This window comes from Megascapheus bottae, chromosome 9 (genome assembly GCF_031878675.1).
Source record: "Megascapheus bottae isolate mThoBot1 chromosome 9, mThoBot2.hap1, whole genome shotgun sequence".
In the NCBI taxonomy this organism is placed as follows: domain Eukaryota; kingdom Metazoa; phylum Chordata; class Mammalia; order Rodentia; family Geomyidae; genus Megascapheus; species Megascapheus bottae.
This window is the reverse complement of record NC_143517.1, coordinates 12190687-12212730: the sequence shown is the minus strand read 5'-3', so window position 1 is coordinate 12212730 and position 22044 is coordinate 12190687. Positions and strand designations below refer to the sequence as shown.

Genomic DNA, 22044 nt, shown 5'->3' with positions numbered 1-22044 from the left:
GTGCAAGTGGCACCATGATGAGCCAAATTAGATTCTGGAGGTGTGGGGGGGGGGGTCTCAAATATTTCTCCATTTTTAAATTTTTAAATTTTGATAGTTTCTTCACCAGGTTTTTTCCTATTAATTATGAGCTTCCAGAATATTTCGTTTGCATACTATTAACTTGGAGTAAATTACTAAAGGTTTTGATGTCCTCCCTTTTCTAAATTTAAATTTTGCTGCTTCAGCCCCAGATCTGAGATTTTAGCTCAAGATCCATAATCTTCAGTTCAAACATCTTGTCATTTGTTCTGAGGGGGGAGGAAGAGGGAGGAGGGAGAGAGACAGAGAGAGAGAGAGACAGAGAGAGAGAGAGAGAGACAGAGACAGAGACAGAGACAGAGACAGAGACAGAGACAGAGAGACAGAGAGAGACAGAGACAGACAGAGAGAGAGAGAGAGAGAGAGAGAGAGAGAGAGAGAGAGAGAGAGAGAGAGAGAGAGAGAGAGAGAGGCACTAAATCAAGCTGCTTGTCAACCTCTTTCACTCTTGAATAAATTGTCCTAATATAACTCTTCACTTAACTGTTCTTCATCTCTCTGAAAACTAATTTTCAATTTGCTCATTGATTTCTGAGATTTGGGGTGTGAGAAATAAACAATATACTGACAAAAGACGGTTCCCTATAATTTTATACAATATAATGTGCAATGGATCTTTCACTGTCTCCCTCCATTAAAGTACTGGTGAAGGGGCAGCTTATCTACATGCATACTAATAAATGCTATTATAGTGTTTTGTGGGGATTTTTTTATTATTTGAAAGCCCAAATACTGTAGTTATATAATAAACATTAAGTAGGAGCATAAAAATGAGGTATTTTCTTAGAGCTTCTCAGCCACAACTCAACTATTACAGAGGCTAGAGGAGCAAGATTGCTCATTTACAACTGAAGTTTTGAATATAATTTTCCAGATAGAGAAAAGTTGATAGGCCATCAAATGCTTTTGTCCATAGGAAATATAACTTGCAACCCATATTCCCAGAGATTTACCTGTGTTGATTAATTTTTTTAAGAAACATCTATTGTTTATTGATCATAAACTAGGGCTAATTCTCTAATCTTTTTTTGTGCTTATGACTGTCCTGGGGCTTGGCGTATGGCCCTGGGCATTGTCCCTGAGTTTTTGTTTTTGTGTGTAGAGGGGAGGCGCATAGGGCTTGACCTCTGTGCCTGGGCGCTGTCCCTGAACTCTTCAGCTCAAGGCTACCGTCCTACCCCTTGATCCATAGCCCCACTTCCCATTTTATAGTGTTTAACTGGAGATAAAAGTCTCATATTTTTTAGTGCCCAGGTTGCCTTTGAACCGCAATCCTCAGATCTCAGCTTCCTGGGTAGCTAGGATTACAGGCATGAGCCACCAGACCCGGATTTATGCCTGAGTTTTTAATGCTCAAAGCTAATGTTCTACTATTTGACCCATAGTTTCACTTCTGACATTTTCGGTGATTACTTGGAGATCAGAGTCTTACAGACTTTCCTGCTCAAACTGGATTTGAACCCTGATCCTCAGATCTCATCTTACTGAGTAGCTGGGATTACAGGTATAAGTCACTGATCTATGCTCTTTGTTTCTGTTACTTTATAGGGAAGAAACTGAGAGTGATAGGATTTAAGCAACATGCTGAGGCACTTGGTGGGTTAGGAAGCAGCTGGGCTTTAGAGTTTGTACACATACTCACTATTCTGTTCTGCCTCAGATACTAGCAAGTAGATTGCTCTACCAAGTAGAGCAATTAGGATTAATCTTTGCAACAACCGAAAGACTTGATGTTTTACTGAATTTTGCATAAGAAATGGAGATAAAATAATTTAACCAAGTTTAACTTTCTTTGCTTTTTTTTCCCTCCCAGGGAGGGGGTTGGTGGAGTTGAACTCAGGATATGCACACTATCCCTGAGCCTCTTTGTATCAAGAGTAGCACTCTACGACTTGAGCCACAGTACCATTTATGGTTTTTGAGTGGTAAATTATTTGTTTGTTCTATTTTTTGCCAGCCCTGGGACTTGAACTCAGGGCCTGGACACTTTTTGTTCAAGGCTAGTGCTCTGTCACTCGAGTCACAGCACCACTTCTGGCTTTTTCTGTGTATGTGGTACCGAGGAATTGAACCCAGGGCTTCATGCGTCCCAGGCTAGCACTCTACCACTATGCCATGCTCCTGACCTTTCAGTAAACCTTTTATAGAAAACATTCAAGCCACTTCCTGGTCGTCAGAACCTGCCTCCTCTCAAAAAAAAAAAAAAAGATGGAAGAATTACTTTGCAGAGCTGTTCCAATTCTTCCAGGTCAGTGGGGCCCCACTGGAGCTCCATCATGGGGTGTGAAGTAACAGGAGGAATGTTTAGGGAGAAAGCAAGCCATTGTTTAGGGCCAGTGAGTAAGCCAGTACCACTCAGGACCCTCTTTAACATTTAAACTATTGTACTCATGTCTTCAATTCCAGTTCATTTTCCATCTGTACCCTGTTGATTTTGTAGTATACTGGTTAAAAACACCGGGTGATGTGTGATGAGTGCTCACTGCGCTCCAATCAGCAGCTATCATCCCCCATCCACACAGACAGACATTTTCATTCCCACCTCCCACCCAAGGCAAGAAAACAGAGTCTCACAGGAGTTTCCTGTCCAACATCAAGTAAGCAGGAGGACAGGGCACAACTATATCCAGATACAAACTGAAGTCTATTTTAATCTGTGACCTTTGACTGTCAAGGGAATAGCTTTCTCATTACCACCTTACTGTTAAAAAGCAAAATGCTTTGGAATAAAGTTTGGATAGTATGAAAAAGATTGGAATAGCGGATATGGGAGAGATAGAAAGGTAGGTGGGAGAGAGAGAAAAAAAAATTACTTCAAAAAGTCTAGTGAATTAGGTGTCTATAAAGTGAGTGTTAGAGTCCCTTCCCATCCATTTGATGAAGCTGACTGAACTTGTCATTCACGAGCCATTAGACCTGGAAGCTTCTTATTTTACACATGAGAAAAATGAGGAATAAAGAAGGGAAGAAGCTTGTGCAGATAATCATAATCATAAACATTTGGATTATTACCTTGGATAGTTGTTACTTCAAACTTCTTCAAGGTATATCTCATCACACACACACACACACACACACACAGAAAATAAAGTATTAGCTGTTTTATGTTGACATTACCACTCCCTGCATCTCTTGTCATAGCAGATGGAAATTGAAGAACACTAACATCTTATTAGAACACTAACAACTTAGCACAAAATGATGTCAGCATAATTATGCTCAAAAATCATTAAAGCCTTCCAGTTTCAAACTCCAAAATGTTAATGTGCCATTCTCAGGAGGACAGCTGTTCCCTCTAATCTAACACTGATGTCCTACCACTGATTGTTCCCTCTGCCTCAGAAGGAGCTACCTCATGGGAAATGGGGCTAGTTGTTTATGTATTTGCACCTTTGCTGGATGATGTTATACAATATTGTAGTGATGAAGACTACATGTTCTCATCACCATTCTAAATTCTTAGTACAAGCCCCACACAGAGTCTGTATTTATACATGTTGATTGAATAATGAAAATCCAGCAATCTTTGTTATCAGTATAATAAGAGGTTCATCAGTATTATGATATATAACAAATAAGACATATTGCTCCACAGTAGGAGGAGTAGAAGAAGAAGCAGCAGCACTAATAGTAATTGCAGTCCAGACTCCTGAGAAAACTCAAGACAGTACCTTTCCAGGGTTAGATTGCTCTGCCCTAATTTAGCAATAAGAAAGTAGCCAATGATTGTGAAGGCACTATATATTGCTGTTTATTGTTTTTCTTTAATAGTATTCAAAATGTTATGTAATGTACAGTCTTAAGTTAAATCCATGTTCTCATGGCATAAAAAAAACTCAATAAAGATATTAAACTCCAAGTAAAGGAAACTAAAAAGCTTTGTAGTTGCTGTTGTTGGTGGTTGTCTTTAATTCTTTTCCTTTTATCTCGTTTGGGAGAGTAAGGTGAGGGGGCTGAGAAAAAGTGGCACAGAGGGTAAAGAAATACAGTAGTAGTACTCAGAGGACACTAATGTGGAAAATGAGTTGTACATCTTGTAGGTGGGGATGGAAAAACTGAAAGAGAAAGCGGGAAGAGGAGACATGGTTCAAAAAAATGTACTAATTATCTGACTCATGTAACTGTAATCTCTCTGTATATCACCTCTACAATAACAATTAAAAAAAATAAAAACAAAAGCCAGGTGTTGGTGGTTTATATTTTTAGTTCTAGCTACTCTAGAGATTGAGATCAGAGGATCACAGTTCAAAGCCAGCCTGGACAGAAAAGTCTGTGACGCTCTTATCTCCAAAAAACTAATCAGAAAAGGCTGGAAATGGCAATGTGACTCAAGTGGTAGAGCACTAGCCCTGAGTTCAAAGAGATGCAAGGATAGCAACCAGGCCCAGAGTTCAAGCCCCAGGATTGGCAATAAATAAATAAGTGTATTGTGGTGAAAACTTAAGGCATAGGTGATATTTTAGAAATGGAGTCATTCATTTTCTCATTCAACATTTAGTGGTTATCATGTCATAGTCCATAGAGATAAGCATGCAGAAAATATTCCTCTGTCCCTAGGAAATATGCACAGCAAAGATAAGTTAAGGCACTTAGCTCTCAAGACTCTCAAGTCCTCTCAGTGGACTCCATTCCCCATCCATATTCACTACTTAGGTAACACAAAATGCTTTCCTTAGCTTCCCAAAGTCTTGTGTCATCAGATACAAAATAGGAATAATTGTAAGAACTATCATGCCAAGTTTGAGGGTGGATTAAATGAGAAAGTATATAAATGCTTAGCAGACTAAGTATTCAAAAGTGCTATCTACAATAACAATGATTCTTACACATCTGTTGTAATTGTTTTAATGGGAATAGGAACAGAGCATTTGACTAAAACAAGTTAAGTGGAGTAGTTAAACACTAGTTGCCTGAAGAACTTTAAAGATGTATAGAAATCAGGAGTTTCCGTGGGTCTAGAATGGTTGGAGTTGGAACAAGAGATCTTCCGACCTATTAGAGCCAATTAGAGCCTATGAGGTTTAGACATTCTGAAAGGAGAGGCTTTTGGTAGCTGATGGAATGAGTTCAAATGGTTGGAGACATTTTTTAAAATGTCACAATATTGGGCTGGGAGTTTGGCCTAGTGACAGAGTGCTTGCCTAGCATGCACTCAGTACCAGACACATAGAAAAAAGCTAGAAGTGGTGCTGTGGCTCAAGTGTTAGAGCTCTAGCCTTATTATGAAAGGCCAGTGCTCAGGCTCTGAGTTCAAGACCCAAGACTGGCAAAAAAGTCACAATATTCAAGAGAAGGTTTGCAACCACCTGAACCAGAGCAAAGGATGGGCAAAGGATGATTCATAAAATAGATGAGAAAGCAAAACCCTTACTCTGAAGGCCTAATAGCCCTTCAACCAAGAACTTCAGTCAACAAGTGACATAACAGAAATTTCCAAGCGTCTTTCTGGTAATAATGAAACTGCTAGGATCAGAAGAGACATTTAAGTAGACTATTGAGGTAATGTAAGTGACAATATAGAGTCAGTAAGCTGGGGCAACAGCAACAGAGCAAAAAAGAGGGGTGCAGGATATGAGGTGTTTTGCAAAGACAGAGGTGATTCTTGGAAATTAATTGGATGTGAAAACCAAATCAAAGAGACATCAAGGAAGGCTTCAGGTTATACCTTGAGAAATTGAATAGATAGAAGCCTAAGAGTAGAAAAGACGATGATATTTTCAGTCTGGGGCAAGAGTTTGGGATTCTTTAGCGGACTCAGAGAAAATTTCCAGCTGGTATTTGAATAGAGTCATATGGCACTTAGAAGAGACTCTTAAATCATGGAGAATATCCAAGAAATAATTTTAAATCAAGTGAGAAACACTTGATTTAAGATCATCTACCAAATCGATTTTATTATTATATTCTTAATGAGAGCACTAAGGACAGAATATATGGCTGTTCCAGAAGACCAGCTTTCAATTTCATCAAAATAAATGACCCACGTTGATGAACAGTCAAACTTGTAAGGTTTCTTACAACTGTGATGTCTATGGCTCTATTGCTCTAAACACTCCTGAGAATCTGGATTTGCCTTTTGATGACAACAAACCAGTAGCTTTAAAACCTCCATTGTGGATATGTGTAATATAGTGTTAACAATGAAAGCCCATTACCTCTAAAACCATACAACTCCAAATATGCTGTGACTATGCCACCAAAAAGAAAAGCAAATAGTAAAGACACTATCTACATTTACCTACTCTGATCCCAATTGGCAGCAAAGAGCAGAAGAATCTTCCTGCCATAGTGATCACGGTTTTCCAGCACTCCAGGGAAGCCATCAATCAGAGCTCTCTTAATGCCCGGATCATCTGCCTTGAAGTTTTTGAACATGTCCAGGTTTAGCTGGCGGTACTGGAAATACTGAGCCAGGAGTCTAAAGGCATCCGCTTGGTGAAACTTCCTGGCTCGGAGAAATCTTAGGATGAAGGCATCATCTGTACGTAAGAATCCAATGTCAGGCCTGGTAATAATCATGTCCCTGACTTGCTGAATGTCTTGATGTAAAACATCTGGGTTTTCATTCAGTTCAAGCCGTGCCTTTTCTATAGTCTCTGGACTAAGTCCTGCCTGCAAATGGGTCATCTTGGCCAAATCTCCTTTCCAAGTGGCTAATTTCTGATGTTTCCACGGAAGAGAGACTGGTCCCATTCACGTGACTTTGTGCTGAAATTGTGGCCCATTCAACAGCTTTCCTGCTAGCAGACTGCCATCAGAACAGCTAGACACAGGATCTTCTTTCTGTTCCTGGAAAGCCTCAGGAAATTCAGGTCCTGGGCGGTGATGGCATCCAAATTAGAAGCACAACTGGGGCCATTGCTCACTGAAAAATAAATGTACACAAGAGAAACAAAACAGAGAAGATAAAGAAATGTAGATAGCAAAGCAATACCATACACTGTGACTCTGCTTAGTAGGTATCCTAGGAACAAACCGTGAACGATCCTTGAAATGGGGTATTTGACCTAATTACTGACAACTTGAATGTTTAATATGCAAATATCTGGACTATGGGGTCTATTCTAGTTACACTGAGTAGTTTACAGAATGGATGTATGGCAAATTAACAAAAAAGTACTTCTTTTCTAATTACTGAAGTAACAGTAAAAGGAGAAAAAGTCCCTTTTCTGTAATAGTATGCATTATGGGACTATTCGGGGCCTAGATATGGCATGAAATTATGGTTTCTGTATAATCTATTGCTTCCCATAGCCTTGTTTCCCAAGCAGAAATGCCTTTCACAGAAATATCTCCTTTATAAAGCAGCTGTCTACATCTTAACAGTAAAAGGGTGAAAGTTCACCCTACCCTAACCCCACAGGTGCCCAATTACTCAAAGGAGTCTTCCAACAGTGGGGAGGGAGCTTGGACAGGCTTGGAAAGTTTGATCTGTGATAATAATATTCAATAAATAATGAGAAAGAGGCATCACATGTAGATGTTAACCCAATGCCCCTGTTATGTGCATTGGTCATCTCTCTGCAAGGAGAGAACAGGAAGTGGACACTTTTTTTTTTGTCAGTCCTGAGGCTTGAACTCAGGGTCTGAGCACTGTCCTTGGACACTTTTTGTTCAAGGCTAGCGCTCTGCCACTTGAAACACAGCGCCACTTGAAACACAGCTCCACTTGTGGCTTTTTCTGTTTATGTGGTATCAAGGGATGGAACCTAGGGCTTCCTGCTTGCTAGGTGAGCACTCTACCAATAGGCTATGCTCCCGGCCCCTGGACACTCTTGTTTTTGTTTTGAACGGTTGTGGGACTTGAACTCTGAACCTGAGCTCTTCAACTCAAGGCCTACCCCTTGAGCCACAGTGCCACTTCTAGTTTTCTGCTAATTAATCAGAGATAAGAGTCTCATGGACTAAGAGTGCCCAGGCTGACTTTGAACCACCAGCCTCAGACATCATCCTCAGTAGCTAGGATTACAGGCATGAGCCACTGCACCCGGTGCCCTGGATACTTTTGATTGATTATTTAATCCAATATCTGTATGGACTCAAAATCATTCTATTCCATCTAACTTTTCTAATGTCCTAGCTGTAGTGCTTTATTTATGATAATAAAAAAGTATTTTAATCTTCTCACATTGATCCTTTATGATTTTTTTCACCTAAATGGTACACAGAGAAACAAACCAAATTATTGGCGTCTTTTAAATGCAAATACTTAAATTCTTATGGACATCTGTTTTGCCTACTTTTCAAGTTCCAAAAATTCAAACGCACTCTGTACAAATGAACTAGGAAACATGCATTTCCCACCTTGCTTTCCTAGTTCAAAAATCTGCAATGGAGGCAGAAAATTTCTACCCATTTATTCATTATTGGTAATGCTTCCTTATAGACAATATTTTAAAATACAAAATGAGTCCTCTGTTTAATTTAGACCCGCTCTATGATATGAGGGAAATGAAGGATACTTCAAGAAACGGGTGTCCATTTTCAGTGAAAGGAATTTTGTGTATAAAGTATTTGAGTTAGCCAGGTACCATTAATTCACATGTATAATTCTAGCTACTCAACAGGCAGAGAATTGTGATCCAAAATCAACCTGTGCAAGAAAAACTGTGAGACTCTTATCTCCAATTAGCAAAAATCTGGAATGGAGTGGCAGCTCAAGTCTTTGGTGCTAGCCTTGAGCACAAAAACTAGGAATAGTGTCCAGGTGCTAAGTTCAAGCCCCTGGGCCAAAATGAAAAATAAAATTGCTTTGTAAAATAATAGCACCCAGTTCTATAATGTGTGAAACAAGAAACAGAGCAATTTTTCTTTGCTTTGCTTTTGAGGACCCACAATCATAAAGGAAAATAGCCCTATGACCAATTCCCAAGATTGATGGAAACATCGTCCATCTAATTCCATTTGGAGTGTAAGAATTCTTCTCTAGTCATCTTGTCACACTCTTCAAAGCATTGTCTTCAGCTGAAGTCTCCCTACTCTGATTCATCTCACACAATGATCCTCTACCATTGTAAAATTGCTCTGATCAACCAATGGCAATGCCATAATTTATTACCAAAATACATGCACTGAGAGGTGCTAGCAATAATAATACTGAAATGACAAGCATAAACAGGGGCCACTTCAACCAGGTCCAGAGAGATGTTCATCCCACAGACAATTCTGTTGTTGCATCCAATAATGGATAAATTTCGTTACCTAGTCAGGGTAATCTGTCAGTGTTTGACATTGACCCCTTCATCCTTCTTACCCTGCTCTCTCCCCTCCTTGCATTCTTTTCTCTGGCTTTATACATCTTGGTTTTCCTCCTGACTTTTTGCCCCTTCCTGTCTTGCCCCTTTTCATTCTGCACTGACCATTTCAAGGACATTGCTTCTCCATGCATTGGCCATCTACATCCAAATAATTTCAGACCACAGCTCTCTCCTCATTTACCTGCTCCACATTCACTTGCCTGCTGTTCTTCTCCATTTAGATTTTCCACAGACATTACCAATCAATATGTTCAAAGTGAGTTAATTGTAGTTCCTCATCCAGAAATCACTCCTCCACCTCTCCTACTGAATGACATCATTTTCCCTGAAGTTCCCACACCAGAAACCCACCTTCTCCTTCACCACCCACTACCAGGCAATCACTTCCTTAACATTTCTGAAATCTTCCCAATTCTTTCCAGTCCCATGATATATGTATTTGTTGAAATCACATCACTACTCATCTGATTAATCCTGTGAGACAATTGCCACCAGGATCCTGATGCCAATTCATTTTTTTAATTCTAATTTCCGTATTACAGTTGAAAGAGGCATCTGTCTCTGTCTCTCTGTCTGTCTCTGTCTGTCTGTCTGTCTGTCTGTCTGTCTCTCTCTCTCTCTCTCTCTCTCTCTCTCTCTCTCTCTCTCTCTCTCTCTCTCTCTCTCTCTCTCTCTCTCCCTTCCTTCCTCGCTCTCTCTACCTCCCTTCCTTCCTCTCTCTTCCTCCCTTTATCTCCATTCTTCCTCTCTCTTCCTCCCTTTTGACCTTTTGGTTTGGTGTTATTGGAGTTTGGACCCAAGGCTTTGTACTTGCCAAAGCACACACCTTCAATCCTTTCTGATTTCATTATTTTTGAGATAGGGTCTTGTGTTTGTGCCCAGACTATCATCTTCCTACTTAATCTCCCTACTTAGATATAATGATAGATGCATATCTTCACATTCTCCTTTTCATTAGTTGAGATAGGGTATCACAAACTTTCCCCAGGCCAGCTTCAAATAATGTTCCTCCATATTACAGACTCTGTAGTGGATAGGATTTACAGATATGAGCCACTGGCTCCAGTGAATATTTCCCCTGATTTGAACATCCATCATTGACTTCCAAAATAAAGTAGAAAATTCTGAAATGTGGCTCCCAAGATCCTTCATTTGGTCATGCAGTGCCAGTGAGACATTACTTGTCTCTTCTGTTCTCTGTGTCTCTTGGTGAAGTCTGCCTTGCCTATCTAAATGACCCCTGATTAACTCTGTTTTGCTCTTCAGGATTCAACCTGAAAGTCTCTTTCATCAGGAAATACTCAGCACCTGGCATTTGGAAATCACTATATCACATATCACCAAACCCCCCCAATCCCATCAAATTTCATTGCTCTCTCTCTCTCTCTCTCTCTCTCTCTCTCTCTCTCTCTCTCTCTCTCTCTCTCTCTCTCTCTCTCTCTCTTTCTTGCTCTATCTGTGGAGAAGAACTAGCTGTCATTTATCTGTGTGTCCCTTACATGTTGCATAAAGAAGGTCAATTCCATAGACCATGCAAGCTCCTTGCATTTGCTGGCAGACCCTCAGCTGTAGAGGAGCAGGGCATATCATGCAGCAGATGCCCCATCATTATACATAGCAGAAGTGAGTAAACTAAGTAGTCAAATACTGTTTGTCTGAGTAAGTAATTATCCCTCTGCGAACCTCTAGGACTATTTTTTCCTTAAATAACATTATAGCTAAGTCTTTTAATTCCCTCCCTTTAATTTCCCCTGGAGGAGAATTTTATCTATTGCACATTATATTTCAGATTTTTGTCTCCTTGAAGCCTGCTGGGTAATGCTCACAGTTCCAAGCCACGGAGCACAATGCTAAGAGCACAAGGAATAGCAGCAGCTCCCTCCTTGCAAAAGATTTAAAACTGCTTGGAGCAAGTTACTTACCATATAGTTCGGGGAACTCAACAATGTTTCCAAGATAAATTACTATGAGTCCAAGGGGAGAGTTGAGGTTGCATTTTTCATAGCCTGCTTTCACACACAGCTATGCATCCAATCTATAATGTCTGAAATAAATTTGCTCCAATCTACATCTTTATTCTGTGCTCAGCATACAGTAGAAGCTTCTTGGGAAAAATACCCAAGTCACAGTAGCTGAATTTCATGCTTAAGATGAGATAGGTACTTTTCCATTAAAGGCAAATCTTTCATACCAGAAGTCAGAATAGACTTCTATTTAAATAGCAACTTCAATTGATTATAGTATGGCACTAGAAAAGCTGTATGAAGAATGCTCATCAGACTGTGGTATTTTTCAATTATCTATTCTCTTTTGTTCCCACCCAACTTTTCTGAATTATGGATGGATCATTAGAATCAATATCATATGAAGAAATGGGAGTGGTTTTATGTCCTTGTAGTAATATCAATTATTATTGATTATAGCTGTATGTACTATGTCCTAGACACTTGCATACTTTCTTGTTATGTCATACCAGTGTATTTAAATCTGAAAACAACTATATAAAATGAATTTCACAGAGAAACACAAAGAGACTAAAGGATTTACCTAATGACAAAGCTACTAATAGGCAGAACTGGCGTCTTTCTCTGAGCTATAGTCTTAATTCATCTGTTGTGCTGCTTCTTTTATATACAGACATCTTAGCATTTTCTACTTAAGATCTGTGTGACTTCAGCTAGTCATCTTCTTTGCAGAACCTGTTACAATTTCTTTAAGCCTCTTCTAGATTTACGCTTCTATTATTTTAACTATTTCACGGACTGAGCAGGTTTTCTAGGTATCCCAATGTTGTCTGTTACAGTTATCCTGTTACCATCCCATTGTACTTTTCCTTTTCCTTTCTTTTCTTTCTTTCTTTTTTATCCTTCTTCCTTCCTTTTTTTGTTTCTTCCTTTCTTTCAGTGCAAGACCTTGGCACTGTCCCTTGAGTTTTGTGCTCAAGGACTACAACACTGCCACTTGAGCCACAGCTCCACTTCCAGCTTTTTGTAGTTAATCAGAGGTAAGAATCTTCTGGGAAAAAAAAGAATCTCCTGGATAGTAGGGAAATGGGGACAAAAACATGAGAAGGGGTATCAATGTATGTGAAATAATGCACCTTCTGGTGAATGTAACTGTAACTCTTCTATTAATTACAATAAAAAAGAACTTTTAAAAAAAAAGAGTCTCCTGGATATCCTTCTTGGGCTAGCTTTGAATCGTGATCCTCAGATCTTAATGTACTGAGTAGCCAGAACTCTAGGTGTAGGCCACTGGTGCCTGGCTCATTCTACTTTTCACTACAAGATAATTAGAGTTATATAAGATCTGCCTTTCCCAGCCATTAGGGTGTGTGTGTGTGTGTGTGTGTGTGTGTGTGTGTGTGTGTGTGTGTGTGTGTGTGTGTGGCTTTTCCTTTCCATATTTTCCTTTGACACAAAAGAAGTGATCCAAGACCTTGCCATTCTATCTGAAAGATTGAGTCTTCCATGCCCTACAAACTGCCAAACATGGCACCAGTAATGAAATATGCTGATAACCAGAAAGGCCATGTTGGGAACCACATCTCCCTAGTGAAGCCCAAATGGTTCTATGTTTAGAAACATTCAATTAAAGAAACTTAGCATTCTCCGTGGAGGCAAAGGTAGTGTATACCTACACTTGTAATCCATGCAATTTCAAGTGAACTAGAATGTTAGGTTGTGGCATTTTGTTGGATTCAGGGAGGGGACAAAAAGCAAATATCCATGTCATAATATTAAAATCATGACATTCATACATTCTAGATTCTTATTTTATCTCAGATAACCATGAGGGGGAAAATCCTACATATATTCTTTCTCATATAGAATTCACTTCTAAGGAAGTTTCCCTACTAGTAATGGTTCCATGATTCAAGAAGTCTGAGTTTAATCCTTTCTTTCTGAAAGGATTTTTACTCAAAAGAAGTATATTTCAGTTATTTTTGTCCTCTATTATTCTCATTTCTTTTATCATCTTCAGAAACACACCTTCAATAGAATAAAAAATCAGAAAAGTACTAAGAATGCATTTTTGTATGTACTGTACTGGGACTTGACCTCACATTCTTATTGGTCTTTCGCATTCAAGGCTGGCATTCTACCACTTGACTTACACTCATACTCCTAGATTTTTATTGGCTAATTAATTAGGGGTAAGAATCTCACAGATTTTCTGCTCTGGCTGGTTTTGAACCATGATTCTGAGATCTTAGTCTCCTGAGTAGCTCAGATTACAGGTATGAACCACTAGCTCCTGGCAGGAATATTTTATCATTTCAAGGAATTTTACATAAATTATCTTTTTTATTTATTACAACTATTCTTCAGGTAGATATAGGAATAATGATTTCCTTAGGAATTGCTAAGGTAAAATCATGTGAAATAAAATAGATCAAAGTGCTTGTGAAGTGAAAAATCCATGTAATAGTAATCATGATACTCTTGTTAATATTATAAGTGTATTGTCTCTACATAAAGAAAAACATATTGAGGCATTTGACAGCTAAGCAACTGGCTTAAAGCCAGATATGAACAAATTTAGAATTAGAAAACAAACATTTGTTGAGTATAAGTTATATGATCTAATTTCTGTACCAGTCTTTTTTTTCTTTATAATACACCTTCTCTTTCTTTTATTGCCTTATTCTTTTTTTATTTCTCTTTTTTTATTGTAATTAGTAAAAGGGTTACATGATATTTGCCAGATAGAAGGTGCATTAATTCACATACATTGATACCCTTTCACATGTCTTGGTACCCATTTCGTACCAGTCTTTAAAGCCATGCTAGATGGGGACAGCTCTGTAATTCACATAAAGCCAAGTAGAAGGACAAAGCTTTTCTTTTTATGCACAGGCATCCTGCCTATCCACAGAGGTGCCTTCTTTAACATCACTCAGAGACACAGAAGGCAAACATCCAGATTTGGAGAGAAAAGAGAATGTTGTTGTCATACAAGATACAATCTATAATGCCTAAATATTATTTGGAATATAGGGACATCAATAACTTATCACCAGTATATCAAATTTGTATGGTTTCTCACTATTCTGAATAATATAAAGAATAATTTTAAGAACATAAAAATCTACATTAATACTATTATAGCATGAGAAATTATACAAACCAATCTCAGCAATAAAACTTTTCACATGAAAGTCTAACCAACTACTTCTTTCATCAGCAAGTGTGATATTTGTTTTCAAATTTTAAGTATATTTTGAACTAAGCTAGCCCTTCTACTTCTAGCTCTTCAACATTCCAAAACAGGATTTCAATTTTTTTTATTCATTTAGTTTGCATCAGGAATGCTAAAATGAATATGTACACAAAATGAAATAAAAATAGGTGCCACTACTATGGGTAGATCAAAGTTGAAAATCACAATGAACAAAAATCTTCTAAGTGTAACAATGATAAATTCCTTCACAGCCAGTGGAGGCTACACTCAAAGGTTGTTATTTACTCGTTTTTAGTGCTGACCAGAAAGGAGCAAGTAAGCCAGATTCAAAGGAACACAGGCCCAAGAGTCTCCCTCATTTGTCAAATTCAGTAGAAACCTTGGGCTTTCCTAGCAGAAATTTACAATAGAACAAAATCTAGAGGCATAAGGCCAAATAATATGACACTAAATGTAAGGACCTCCAGGATAAAGAAACAAAAGCCATATAATGAGTGATTGTTGTCCTTAATGTACTATGTTATCTCTTATCTCTTTTGCTATCCTTTGGTTATATCATATTGTTACAATATTTCACCTTGTTATCTGATATATTTTATATGTGCTTAATTGGTTATTTGAAATTGGATAGGGAAGGGGGAAAATCAAAAAGAGCGGGGGGAGGAGGGAGGGAAATGGGGACCATGTCATGAGAAAGGGTATCAATGTTTGTGAAGTAATACACCTTCTATTTGGTGAATATAATGTAACCTTTCTATTAATTATAATAAATAAATACTAAAAAAACCATTGTATTTTATTGTCGGGGTAACATATAGATGGGTTACAGTTACTTTCCTCAGATAGTAGGTACATTACCTCTTGAACATTGATACCCCTTCTCATATTTTTCTCCCACTTTCTCTCCCCCACGGCCTCCCAATCATTTTGTTTTTCCCCTTCCCTTCCCTATAAACATATATACAATATACCAGATAACAAAGTCAGATACAGTAACAACATGAGATAAACAATAAGGGGGGAATAAGAGAAAAGAAATAATTTCACATATTATATTAAGAATAACAATCACAAAGATAAACCTCTTGGTTACATATCCTAGAGTTTGTTTTACTTTGTCTCATCCAGAAAGGAGTATTTCTAATCAATGAATTTTCAGATAGAACCTTATGGCTAGTAGGATTTCTTCATTAATATTGGCAAAGGGTTTAAGCCCAGTGAGTAGCAAAATGGCCCTGTATAATATTGACTTTCTTTCAATCAAATGTTAGCCAACTTGTAGATATGGACTATGTGCACCAGATAAGTCTGCAATGATAAGGATACCTCTAATCATCTAAAAGTGCAATGTGATCAAAATTTATTCCCTGGCTCTCAGTCAACATTCCATCACCTTTAGCTCTGCCTTACCCCAGGGCTTACTCTTACCCCATAAATATTCATTTTGTAGACTCCCTAGACTCCCTTTAAAATAGCAACAAAGCTCATAGTTCATCTGTTTCCATTTGCCTCTGCTCTTAAGAAAGGTTAAAAGTAAATTGGAATGAGTTCCATCAGAGTAGAGACAGAGAACATTGTACCCAAAATAGATTCCAAATCAGAAGTAAAACACAATTAGTCCCGGACACAGTGGACTTGTTTGGCAAAAGATTGTGCCCTGAGTTCTAGAATCACCTATCAGTCTTTCTTTTTGCATGCTTTAGGAAAAATAATGTAAGGGGCTGAGGGGAAAGCTGACTTGTAGGGAAAACATGGCATTTTTAGGCAAGTAATGTTTCTGCTTTCTTACTGTGGTAGGCAGAAAAGTTTTAATTTAAAGTATCACATGCCTTCTACATGAATATATTTTATTCATTTTTTATTTTCTCAGCCAGTCCTGGGCTTAAGCTCAGGGCGTGAGCCCTATCTTTGTACTTCCTTAAGACTAGAACTCTACCACTTGAGCCTCAGCACCACTTTTTCTGTGTATGTGGTACAGAAGAATCAAACCAGGGTCTTCGTGTATGCTAGACAAATACTCTACCACTAGGCAAACTCTCCACCCATGAATATATATCAAAGAAAGACAAGTTATAGAGAAAATAAACATGGAGAATTATACTAGATTTTTTTCTCTGCTGTTTAAAGATCACTCCAAAAGCCATTGGCAGTTGACACTCCAGTCTTTAAAGCAGATTATCTGTGCTTTTTAAAGAATATCAATTGGAGATGACCAGGGAAAATTATGTTCGAAAGAAAGAGATATATCTCTAGGAATAGATTGTACAATTTGGGACTTTCTGAAGGATGTGGATGGGAGCCAACAGTTCCTATCTGATTATAGTGACAAGAAGCAAGATACTTGAGGTGAAGTAGAAAAAAAGAAGCAATTTGCATAACTCCTCATATAGACATAAGATTGTGAGCTGGGATTACCTTAAAGGCTGGAGTGTTTTCTGCTTCGTTTTAGTGTTTACCATTATTTTCTAGTCGTTTACAAATATTAAACATGAAGGGAACTTTTCTTGAAGCCCAGTCCTTGATCTATATTAATAAATTAGGCACAAGGAGACAAAGACCATGGTTTCTCGTCTGTGGAGGCTAAAAATGTTGACATCATAGACTGAAGTAGAAAAATGTTCAGTAGAGACTAGGCATAGAAGGAGGAAGAAGAAACAGAACCCCAAATACTGTTAGAGAGGAAGCCTAAGGTCTAGTTTCTCAAGGTGGCTGTACTGTATGATGAATTATTATGTATCTCAAAATAACTCAGAAAGAGGAGTTCAAAAGGTCTCAACACAAAGAAATACTTATAAATATAATTTGATCATTACATATTTTATACTTGTATCAAATTATCACACTATTTCCCATAAATATGCAGAATCATATGTGTCATTTAAGAATTATTTTTGCTACGTGAGCCATGGATCAACAGCACTAGCAGCACCGAGGAGCCAGGAATGCAGAATATCAAGACAGAAGAAGGCCCATTGAATAAGTGACAGAATTGGAGGCTTGAGAACCACTGGTCTGGAAGCTAGTAGTGACGCAGATGGTTTGAGCAGGTAGATAAGTTGTCCCCGAAGCTGAGCGCACTGTCTGTGGATGGTCAACAGAACAATAAAAGCATCTCTAGCTTGTATATCCCCTGTGGCAATGACACCTAACCTATCACATCACCTGAGTCACTACTCTCACATATGCTTGTACGCTCATAATAGTGACCATAAGGGAAAGAGGGAAGAAGGGAAGGAGAAAGGGAGGGAGGGCTTGAGACAGGTAGGGAGGGAGTGAGAAAGGAAAGAGAAGAAAGGGAGAGAGGGTGGATGAAAGAGAAACTTTAAGGAAAATAAGAAAAAATGCATTTTGTTTATTTTCTTTCATTTTGACCACACTTCAAAAAGGCTTTTATTTACATAGTTCGTAATTTGAGTCATCAACTGCTATTCCCAGTCCCACAACTTCCCTCCTACTGCCTTCAAAACTAGGGAAAAATATATATAGAACATTGAACAAGCTGTGTATGTGGCACACATAAAGGTATGGAATTTTACAAAGATATTGGAGCAATAATAGAACCTGAATTGAGGTGATTCTATTTTAGGGAGCAGAGCTAGAAATGAAATAGCAAGTACATTAACCAAGAATTGAATATTTTACTAAATAGACCCAAAAACATAAGAGCAGAACACCTCAAACACACATGAGAACATTCTTGCTGGTAAAAAAAAATTTAAGAACAAAAGAAAAAAGAGAGAGAGAGAAAGAAAGAGAGAAATGAAGGGAGAAGCAAAGAAAGAAAGAAAGAACGAAAGAAAGAACGAAAGAAAGAAAGAAAGAAAGAAAGAAAGAAAGAAAGAAAGAAAGAAAAAAAGAAAGAAAAGCTCACAGGTTTGAAAGCTCACAGGTTTTAGCCCATGGTGCAGGGGGCTTTCTCTGATACCTACTATCACAGAACAGATCCAGAAAAGAAGAGCACATAGGGCAGCCTGACCACAGAAGGTGTAAGAAAGGATTTTGGGAGACAACAAGGGGAGGAAAAAATGAGAAGAAATTGATGATCTGACTAAAGGGAGTCTTTCTTTGGGGTAGGACTGCTACATGCATAATGAACCAAGCAAAAGAATACAAAAGGAAAGCATGGATTGAAAATTAAGCACAATTTTCTCTAGAGAGTGTAACACTTGGGGCCAACATTAGGGATTGCACACTTGTGGTAATTAATACTGTGGCCCTTCTCCTCAAACAACTGTACCCCAGGGAAACTTGGATAAGATGTGTAATGATCAAAACAATAGCTCTTTCATAGCAGCATGTAAAAGCAGGGGTGGGGGAGAACTTTTTGATAATGTCCAGGATGTTTATGCCATGTAGTCAAGTTCCATATGCCGTATTCTCTCTCTAGTGTGTTACTGCTTGTTTCAGTCACTCAGTAACCAGAAATGGAAGTCAATCAGAATCTCTTTTATTGAGTATGTTTTAAACACAGGAGAGTATGAAAGAACAGACTTCTCAGGGGGTGTCTCTCTTGAGAAAGTCATCTGCACAAATAATCAGACATCCCCAGCTCTAAGAGCTTGAGATTTCACATTTTAAGAAATGAAGGGCCTTCCATCTTTGTACTCTGGCTCTAAAAGGTGACACCTTCTATAAGCAAATCTTCAAAAGTGTATAGTGACACTGATGAAAAGAGTTCCTGTTCCCCTTGAAATACATTCTCAAATGGCAAAAAAAAAGCTCTGTCATTGGATATATGTAAATATAGCCCATGGTGGAAAAAAAGAATGAGTGGAAAAGCCAAGATAATGAAACTCTATAAAAATTAATAAGCTCAGCATAACATTTCTGCCTCGCTTCTGAAACATGTCTGTAAATCTCCCTGAAGCAACATTGTTTTGAAATTTCCCAGCTACAGAGATTGTATTATGCACAGGAAGACAGCAGCCATGGAGACACTGAATTCCTGATCTGAGTTTCTAGTGAGAAGCAGCTAAAATTCGCAATATGTACACTTTTTTAAATGGCTGGCCTGAATCATTTTTTATAGACAGATAAGGGAGTTTAAAGAATTGCCTGCTTCCAGAGACCTAAGTGGTCTTTTCTGATATGTATATATTAGCAGCCTAAGGACAGATAGTGAATAACAACATTTTTCTTCTCTAAAATACGTTTCACTAAATATTTTCATCAATTTTCTTGATTTGCACAGAGAAGAGATGAATTTTAGAGACAAATGGAGTTATACTCAAGTTTATATAATTAGTAGCAGTAAGTAAACTTTTAACTTAATGCCATTAATCCTTATTCATAAAGGAACTATAGACATTAATTCTTCCACAAAAGTTCTTCCAGAAAATACCTATTTTTGAATCTCTTTATTCTGAGCAATTTATCTAAAGATAAGTAAGGAGGAGGAAACTTCACTTTCTCCTTTACAAGAGGCAAAATAAATGGACAAAGGAAAATTCTTAAGTGATGTTTTCCATGCTCAAGTTTAAACTTTCTTTTCACATGCACGGGACCTGACATTATTTCCATCATAATTAAGGTGCTTCTATTTTTAATAAAAAATAACTTACTAAACAAAAACAATATTTGCTTACTGAAAACAATGTAGCTAGCATACAACAGTGTATTTTTAATCATGACCGGCTTTGTACTTATTCTCTTATTTTTGTTAGCGCTTATGAAATAAATGATCCTGGCTAAATCAAATAGGTGCTATGGATTATATTTGGACATTAAGGACTAAATTAATTAGATATTTGAAGGATGTTCTAACTTCCCTTCAGTTAAGGTAGAAAATGGTAACACTGTGAAAGCAGAGCCTGGCAAACCAGTTATATAAAATGCCTTTCGATTTTTGCACTCTATTACCCTTTACTATTATAGGAAAATGGTGTTATTGCCTGATTACAGAGAAAGCATACCAAAATCTCGCCTTCCAAATCCAAGCCAATCCTTCACTAGTGATAAACAAAGCCAAGCCATCTGCTCAGAATATCATTACTACTTTGGCCATTTGAGCAAAAGATCTATCTGCTCTGCTTCCAAGAGAAGCTTAAGATAGGAAAATTGAAATTAAGTAGACAGGAAGAAATATTTGAACAAATAAAATCTCCTAGTGACAGCTTCATTTGTTAGTTTGTCATTACCATAATGTAAAATTTTATTCTGGCCCTGTAGAATTAACCTTTAGGGTTTCTGTTTTACAAGCTCTTTCAAGGGGAAAAAAAAAACAACTTAATTCCAGAGTTTCAGCCGGTAAAATCTAAGGAAGGAAAACAGACCTGTGGGAGAATATGAGTCATCAATCACCCCCACCCAACCTCCCCGTGATTCTCCACTGGAAAACCAGAAACAGAGGCTGAGTTCACATTTCCATCTTTTTGGAATCCTGCTGTACCTCAGGCCATGTTAATTTCCTGAACGAAACAGTCACTGATCTGCTGAAAGACAGCTGGCTAACTGCTGGTGTCTGGCAGGTCCCCATCTGTCTCTCCTTCCTGCCTTTACTTTCCCTTTCTTTTGAGCTGGCTTCTCTTTGTTTTCAGGGGTGTCGTTCACTCAACTTTCCTTCTTAAGCTCATAAACTTGAGCTCTCCCCTCCTAGCCTGCAGACCTCTGGCTTTGTCTGAGTGACAAGACACAGTTGTGTTGACTATAGTTACGGCGCTATGATGGTGGTGATGATGACTACGATGGTGGAGATGGGGGTGCCGATGTTAAGAAAAGGCATCACAGACTGAGGGGGCGGCCAGGAGGAGCATGAACCGCGGAGGCGGTGGAGAGTGGGGTTCGGGAAGGGGTGGAGTGCAGGGGGATTGCAGATGGGAGCTGTCCACGCACCCAAGTGCTGAAACGCCGCAGCCATGGTATCGGAAAGGCTAGAGGGGGAGCGGTGGGGAGGCGCTGCAAATACAGAAGGGAGAGAAAAAAACAAGGCAACAAATACCTTCACATAGCCGTCCAGGCTTGCTTTGGGATTGGGTTTCTGCAGGTGTCCTCGTGGCTGAACTGGGTGGGTGAGATTCCCCTATTCTGGCAGGTTCGAGCTCAGATTTCTCTAGAAAGCTGTGAATGAGAGCTAGGGATGCGCGGGGCTGTGATTTTGGTAGGAGGCGTGTGCCTGAGACTCTGTCCTTCCAGACCCAGCCTGGCTTTCCCCTGGGTCCTAAATTCCTCCTCACAGTGCCTCTATCTCAATAATACCAAGAATTTCTGCACAATGGTAACATCTGGGTCAAGAAGTGCTGAACGTTCACTCCTCACAGCATGTTAAAAAGAGAATCTTTTACACAGATGAACATAAGCTTTGCGTGTACATGTATTTGTGTGCAAATCTGACAGATGGGAGCATATGACAGACCTATGGAAAAAGTATGCATTATTTTTACTCACAAATGATATTGATAAAATAAACTTGAAAGGGCACGTGTTAAAGCCCTATCTTACCAAAATAAACTACACATAGATGAAATAGTTCAATAAAAAAGTAAATTTATTTATCAATGAAAAGAATAGATAGTAAGTACTGTAT

The 22044-nt window shown here is 38.5% G+C and overlaps 1 protein-coding gene across 1 annotated transcript in view; it reads right to left on the bottom strand.

The window, feature by feature from the left end:
* The window catches only part of Clvs1 (clavesin 1), a 154712-nt gene extending 133106 nt beyond the window's left edge, over positions 1 to 21606 (bottom strand). Inside the window, exons 1-2 of the mRNA XM_090338871.1 lie at positions 21460 to 21606; positions 6320 to 6946 (exon numbers count right to left, since the gene is read on the bottom strand). Of these exons, the coding sequence (XP_090194997.1) occupies positions 6320 to 6774 (455 nt within the window). The 5' untranslated portion in view covers positions 6775 to 6946; positions 21460 to 21606. The remainder of the gene's footprint in view (positions 1 to 6319; positions 6947 to 21459) is intronic.
* Between the last annotated feature and the right edge of the window lie 438 nt (positions 21607 to 22044).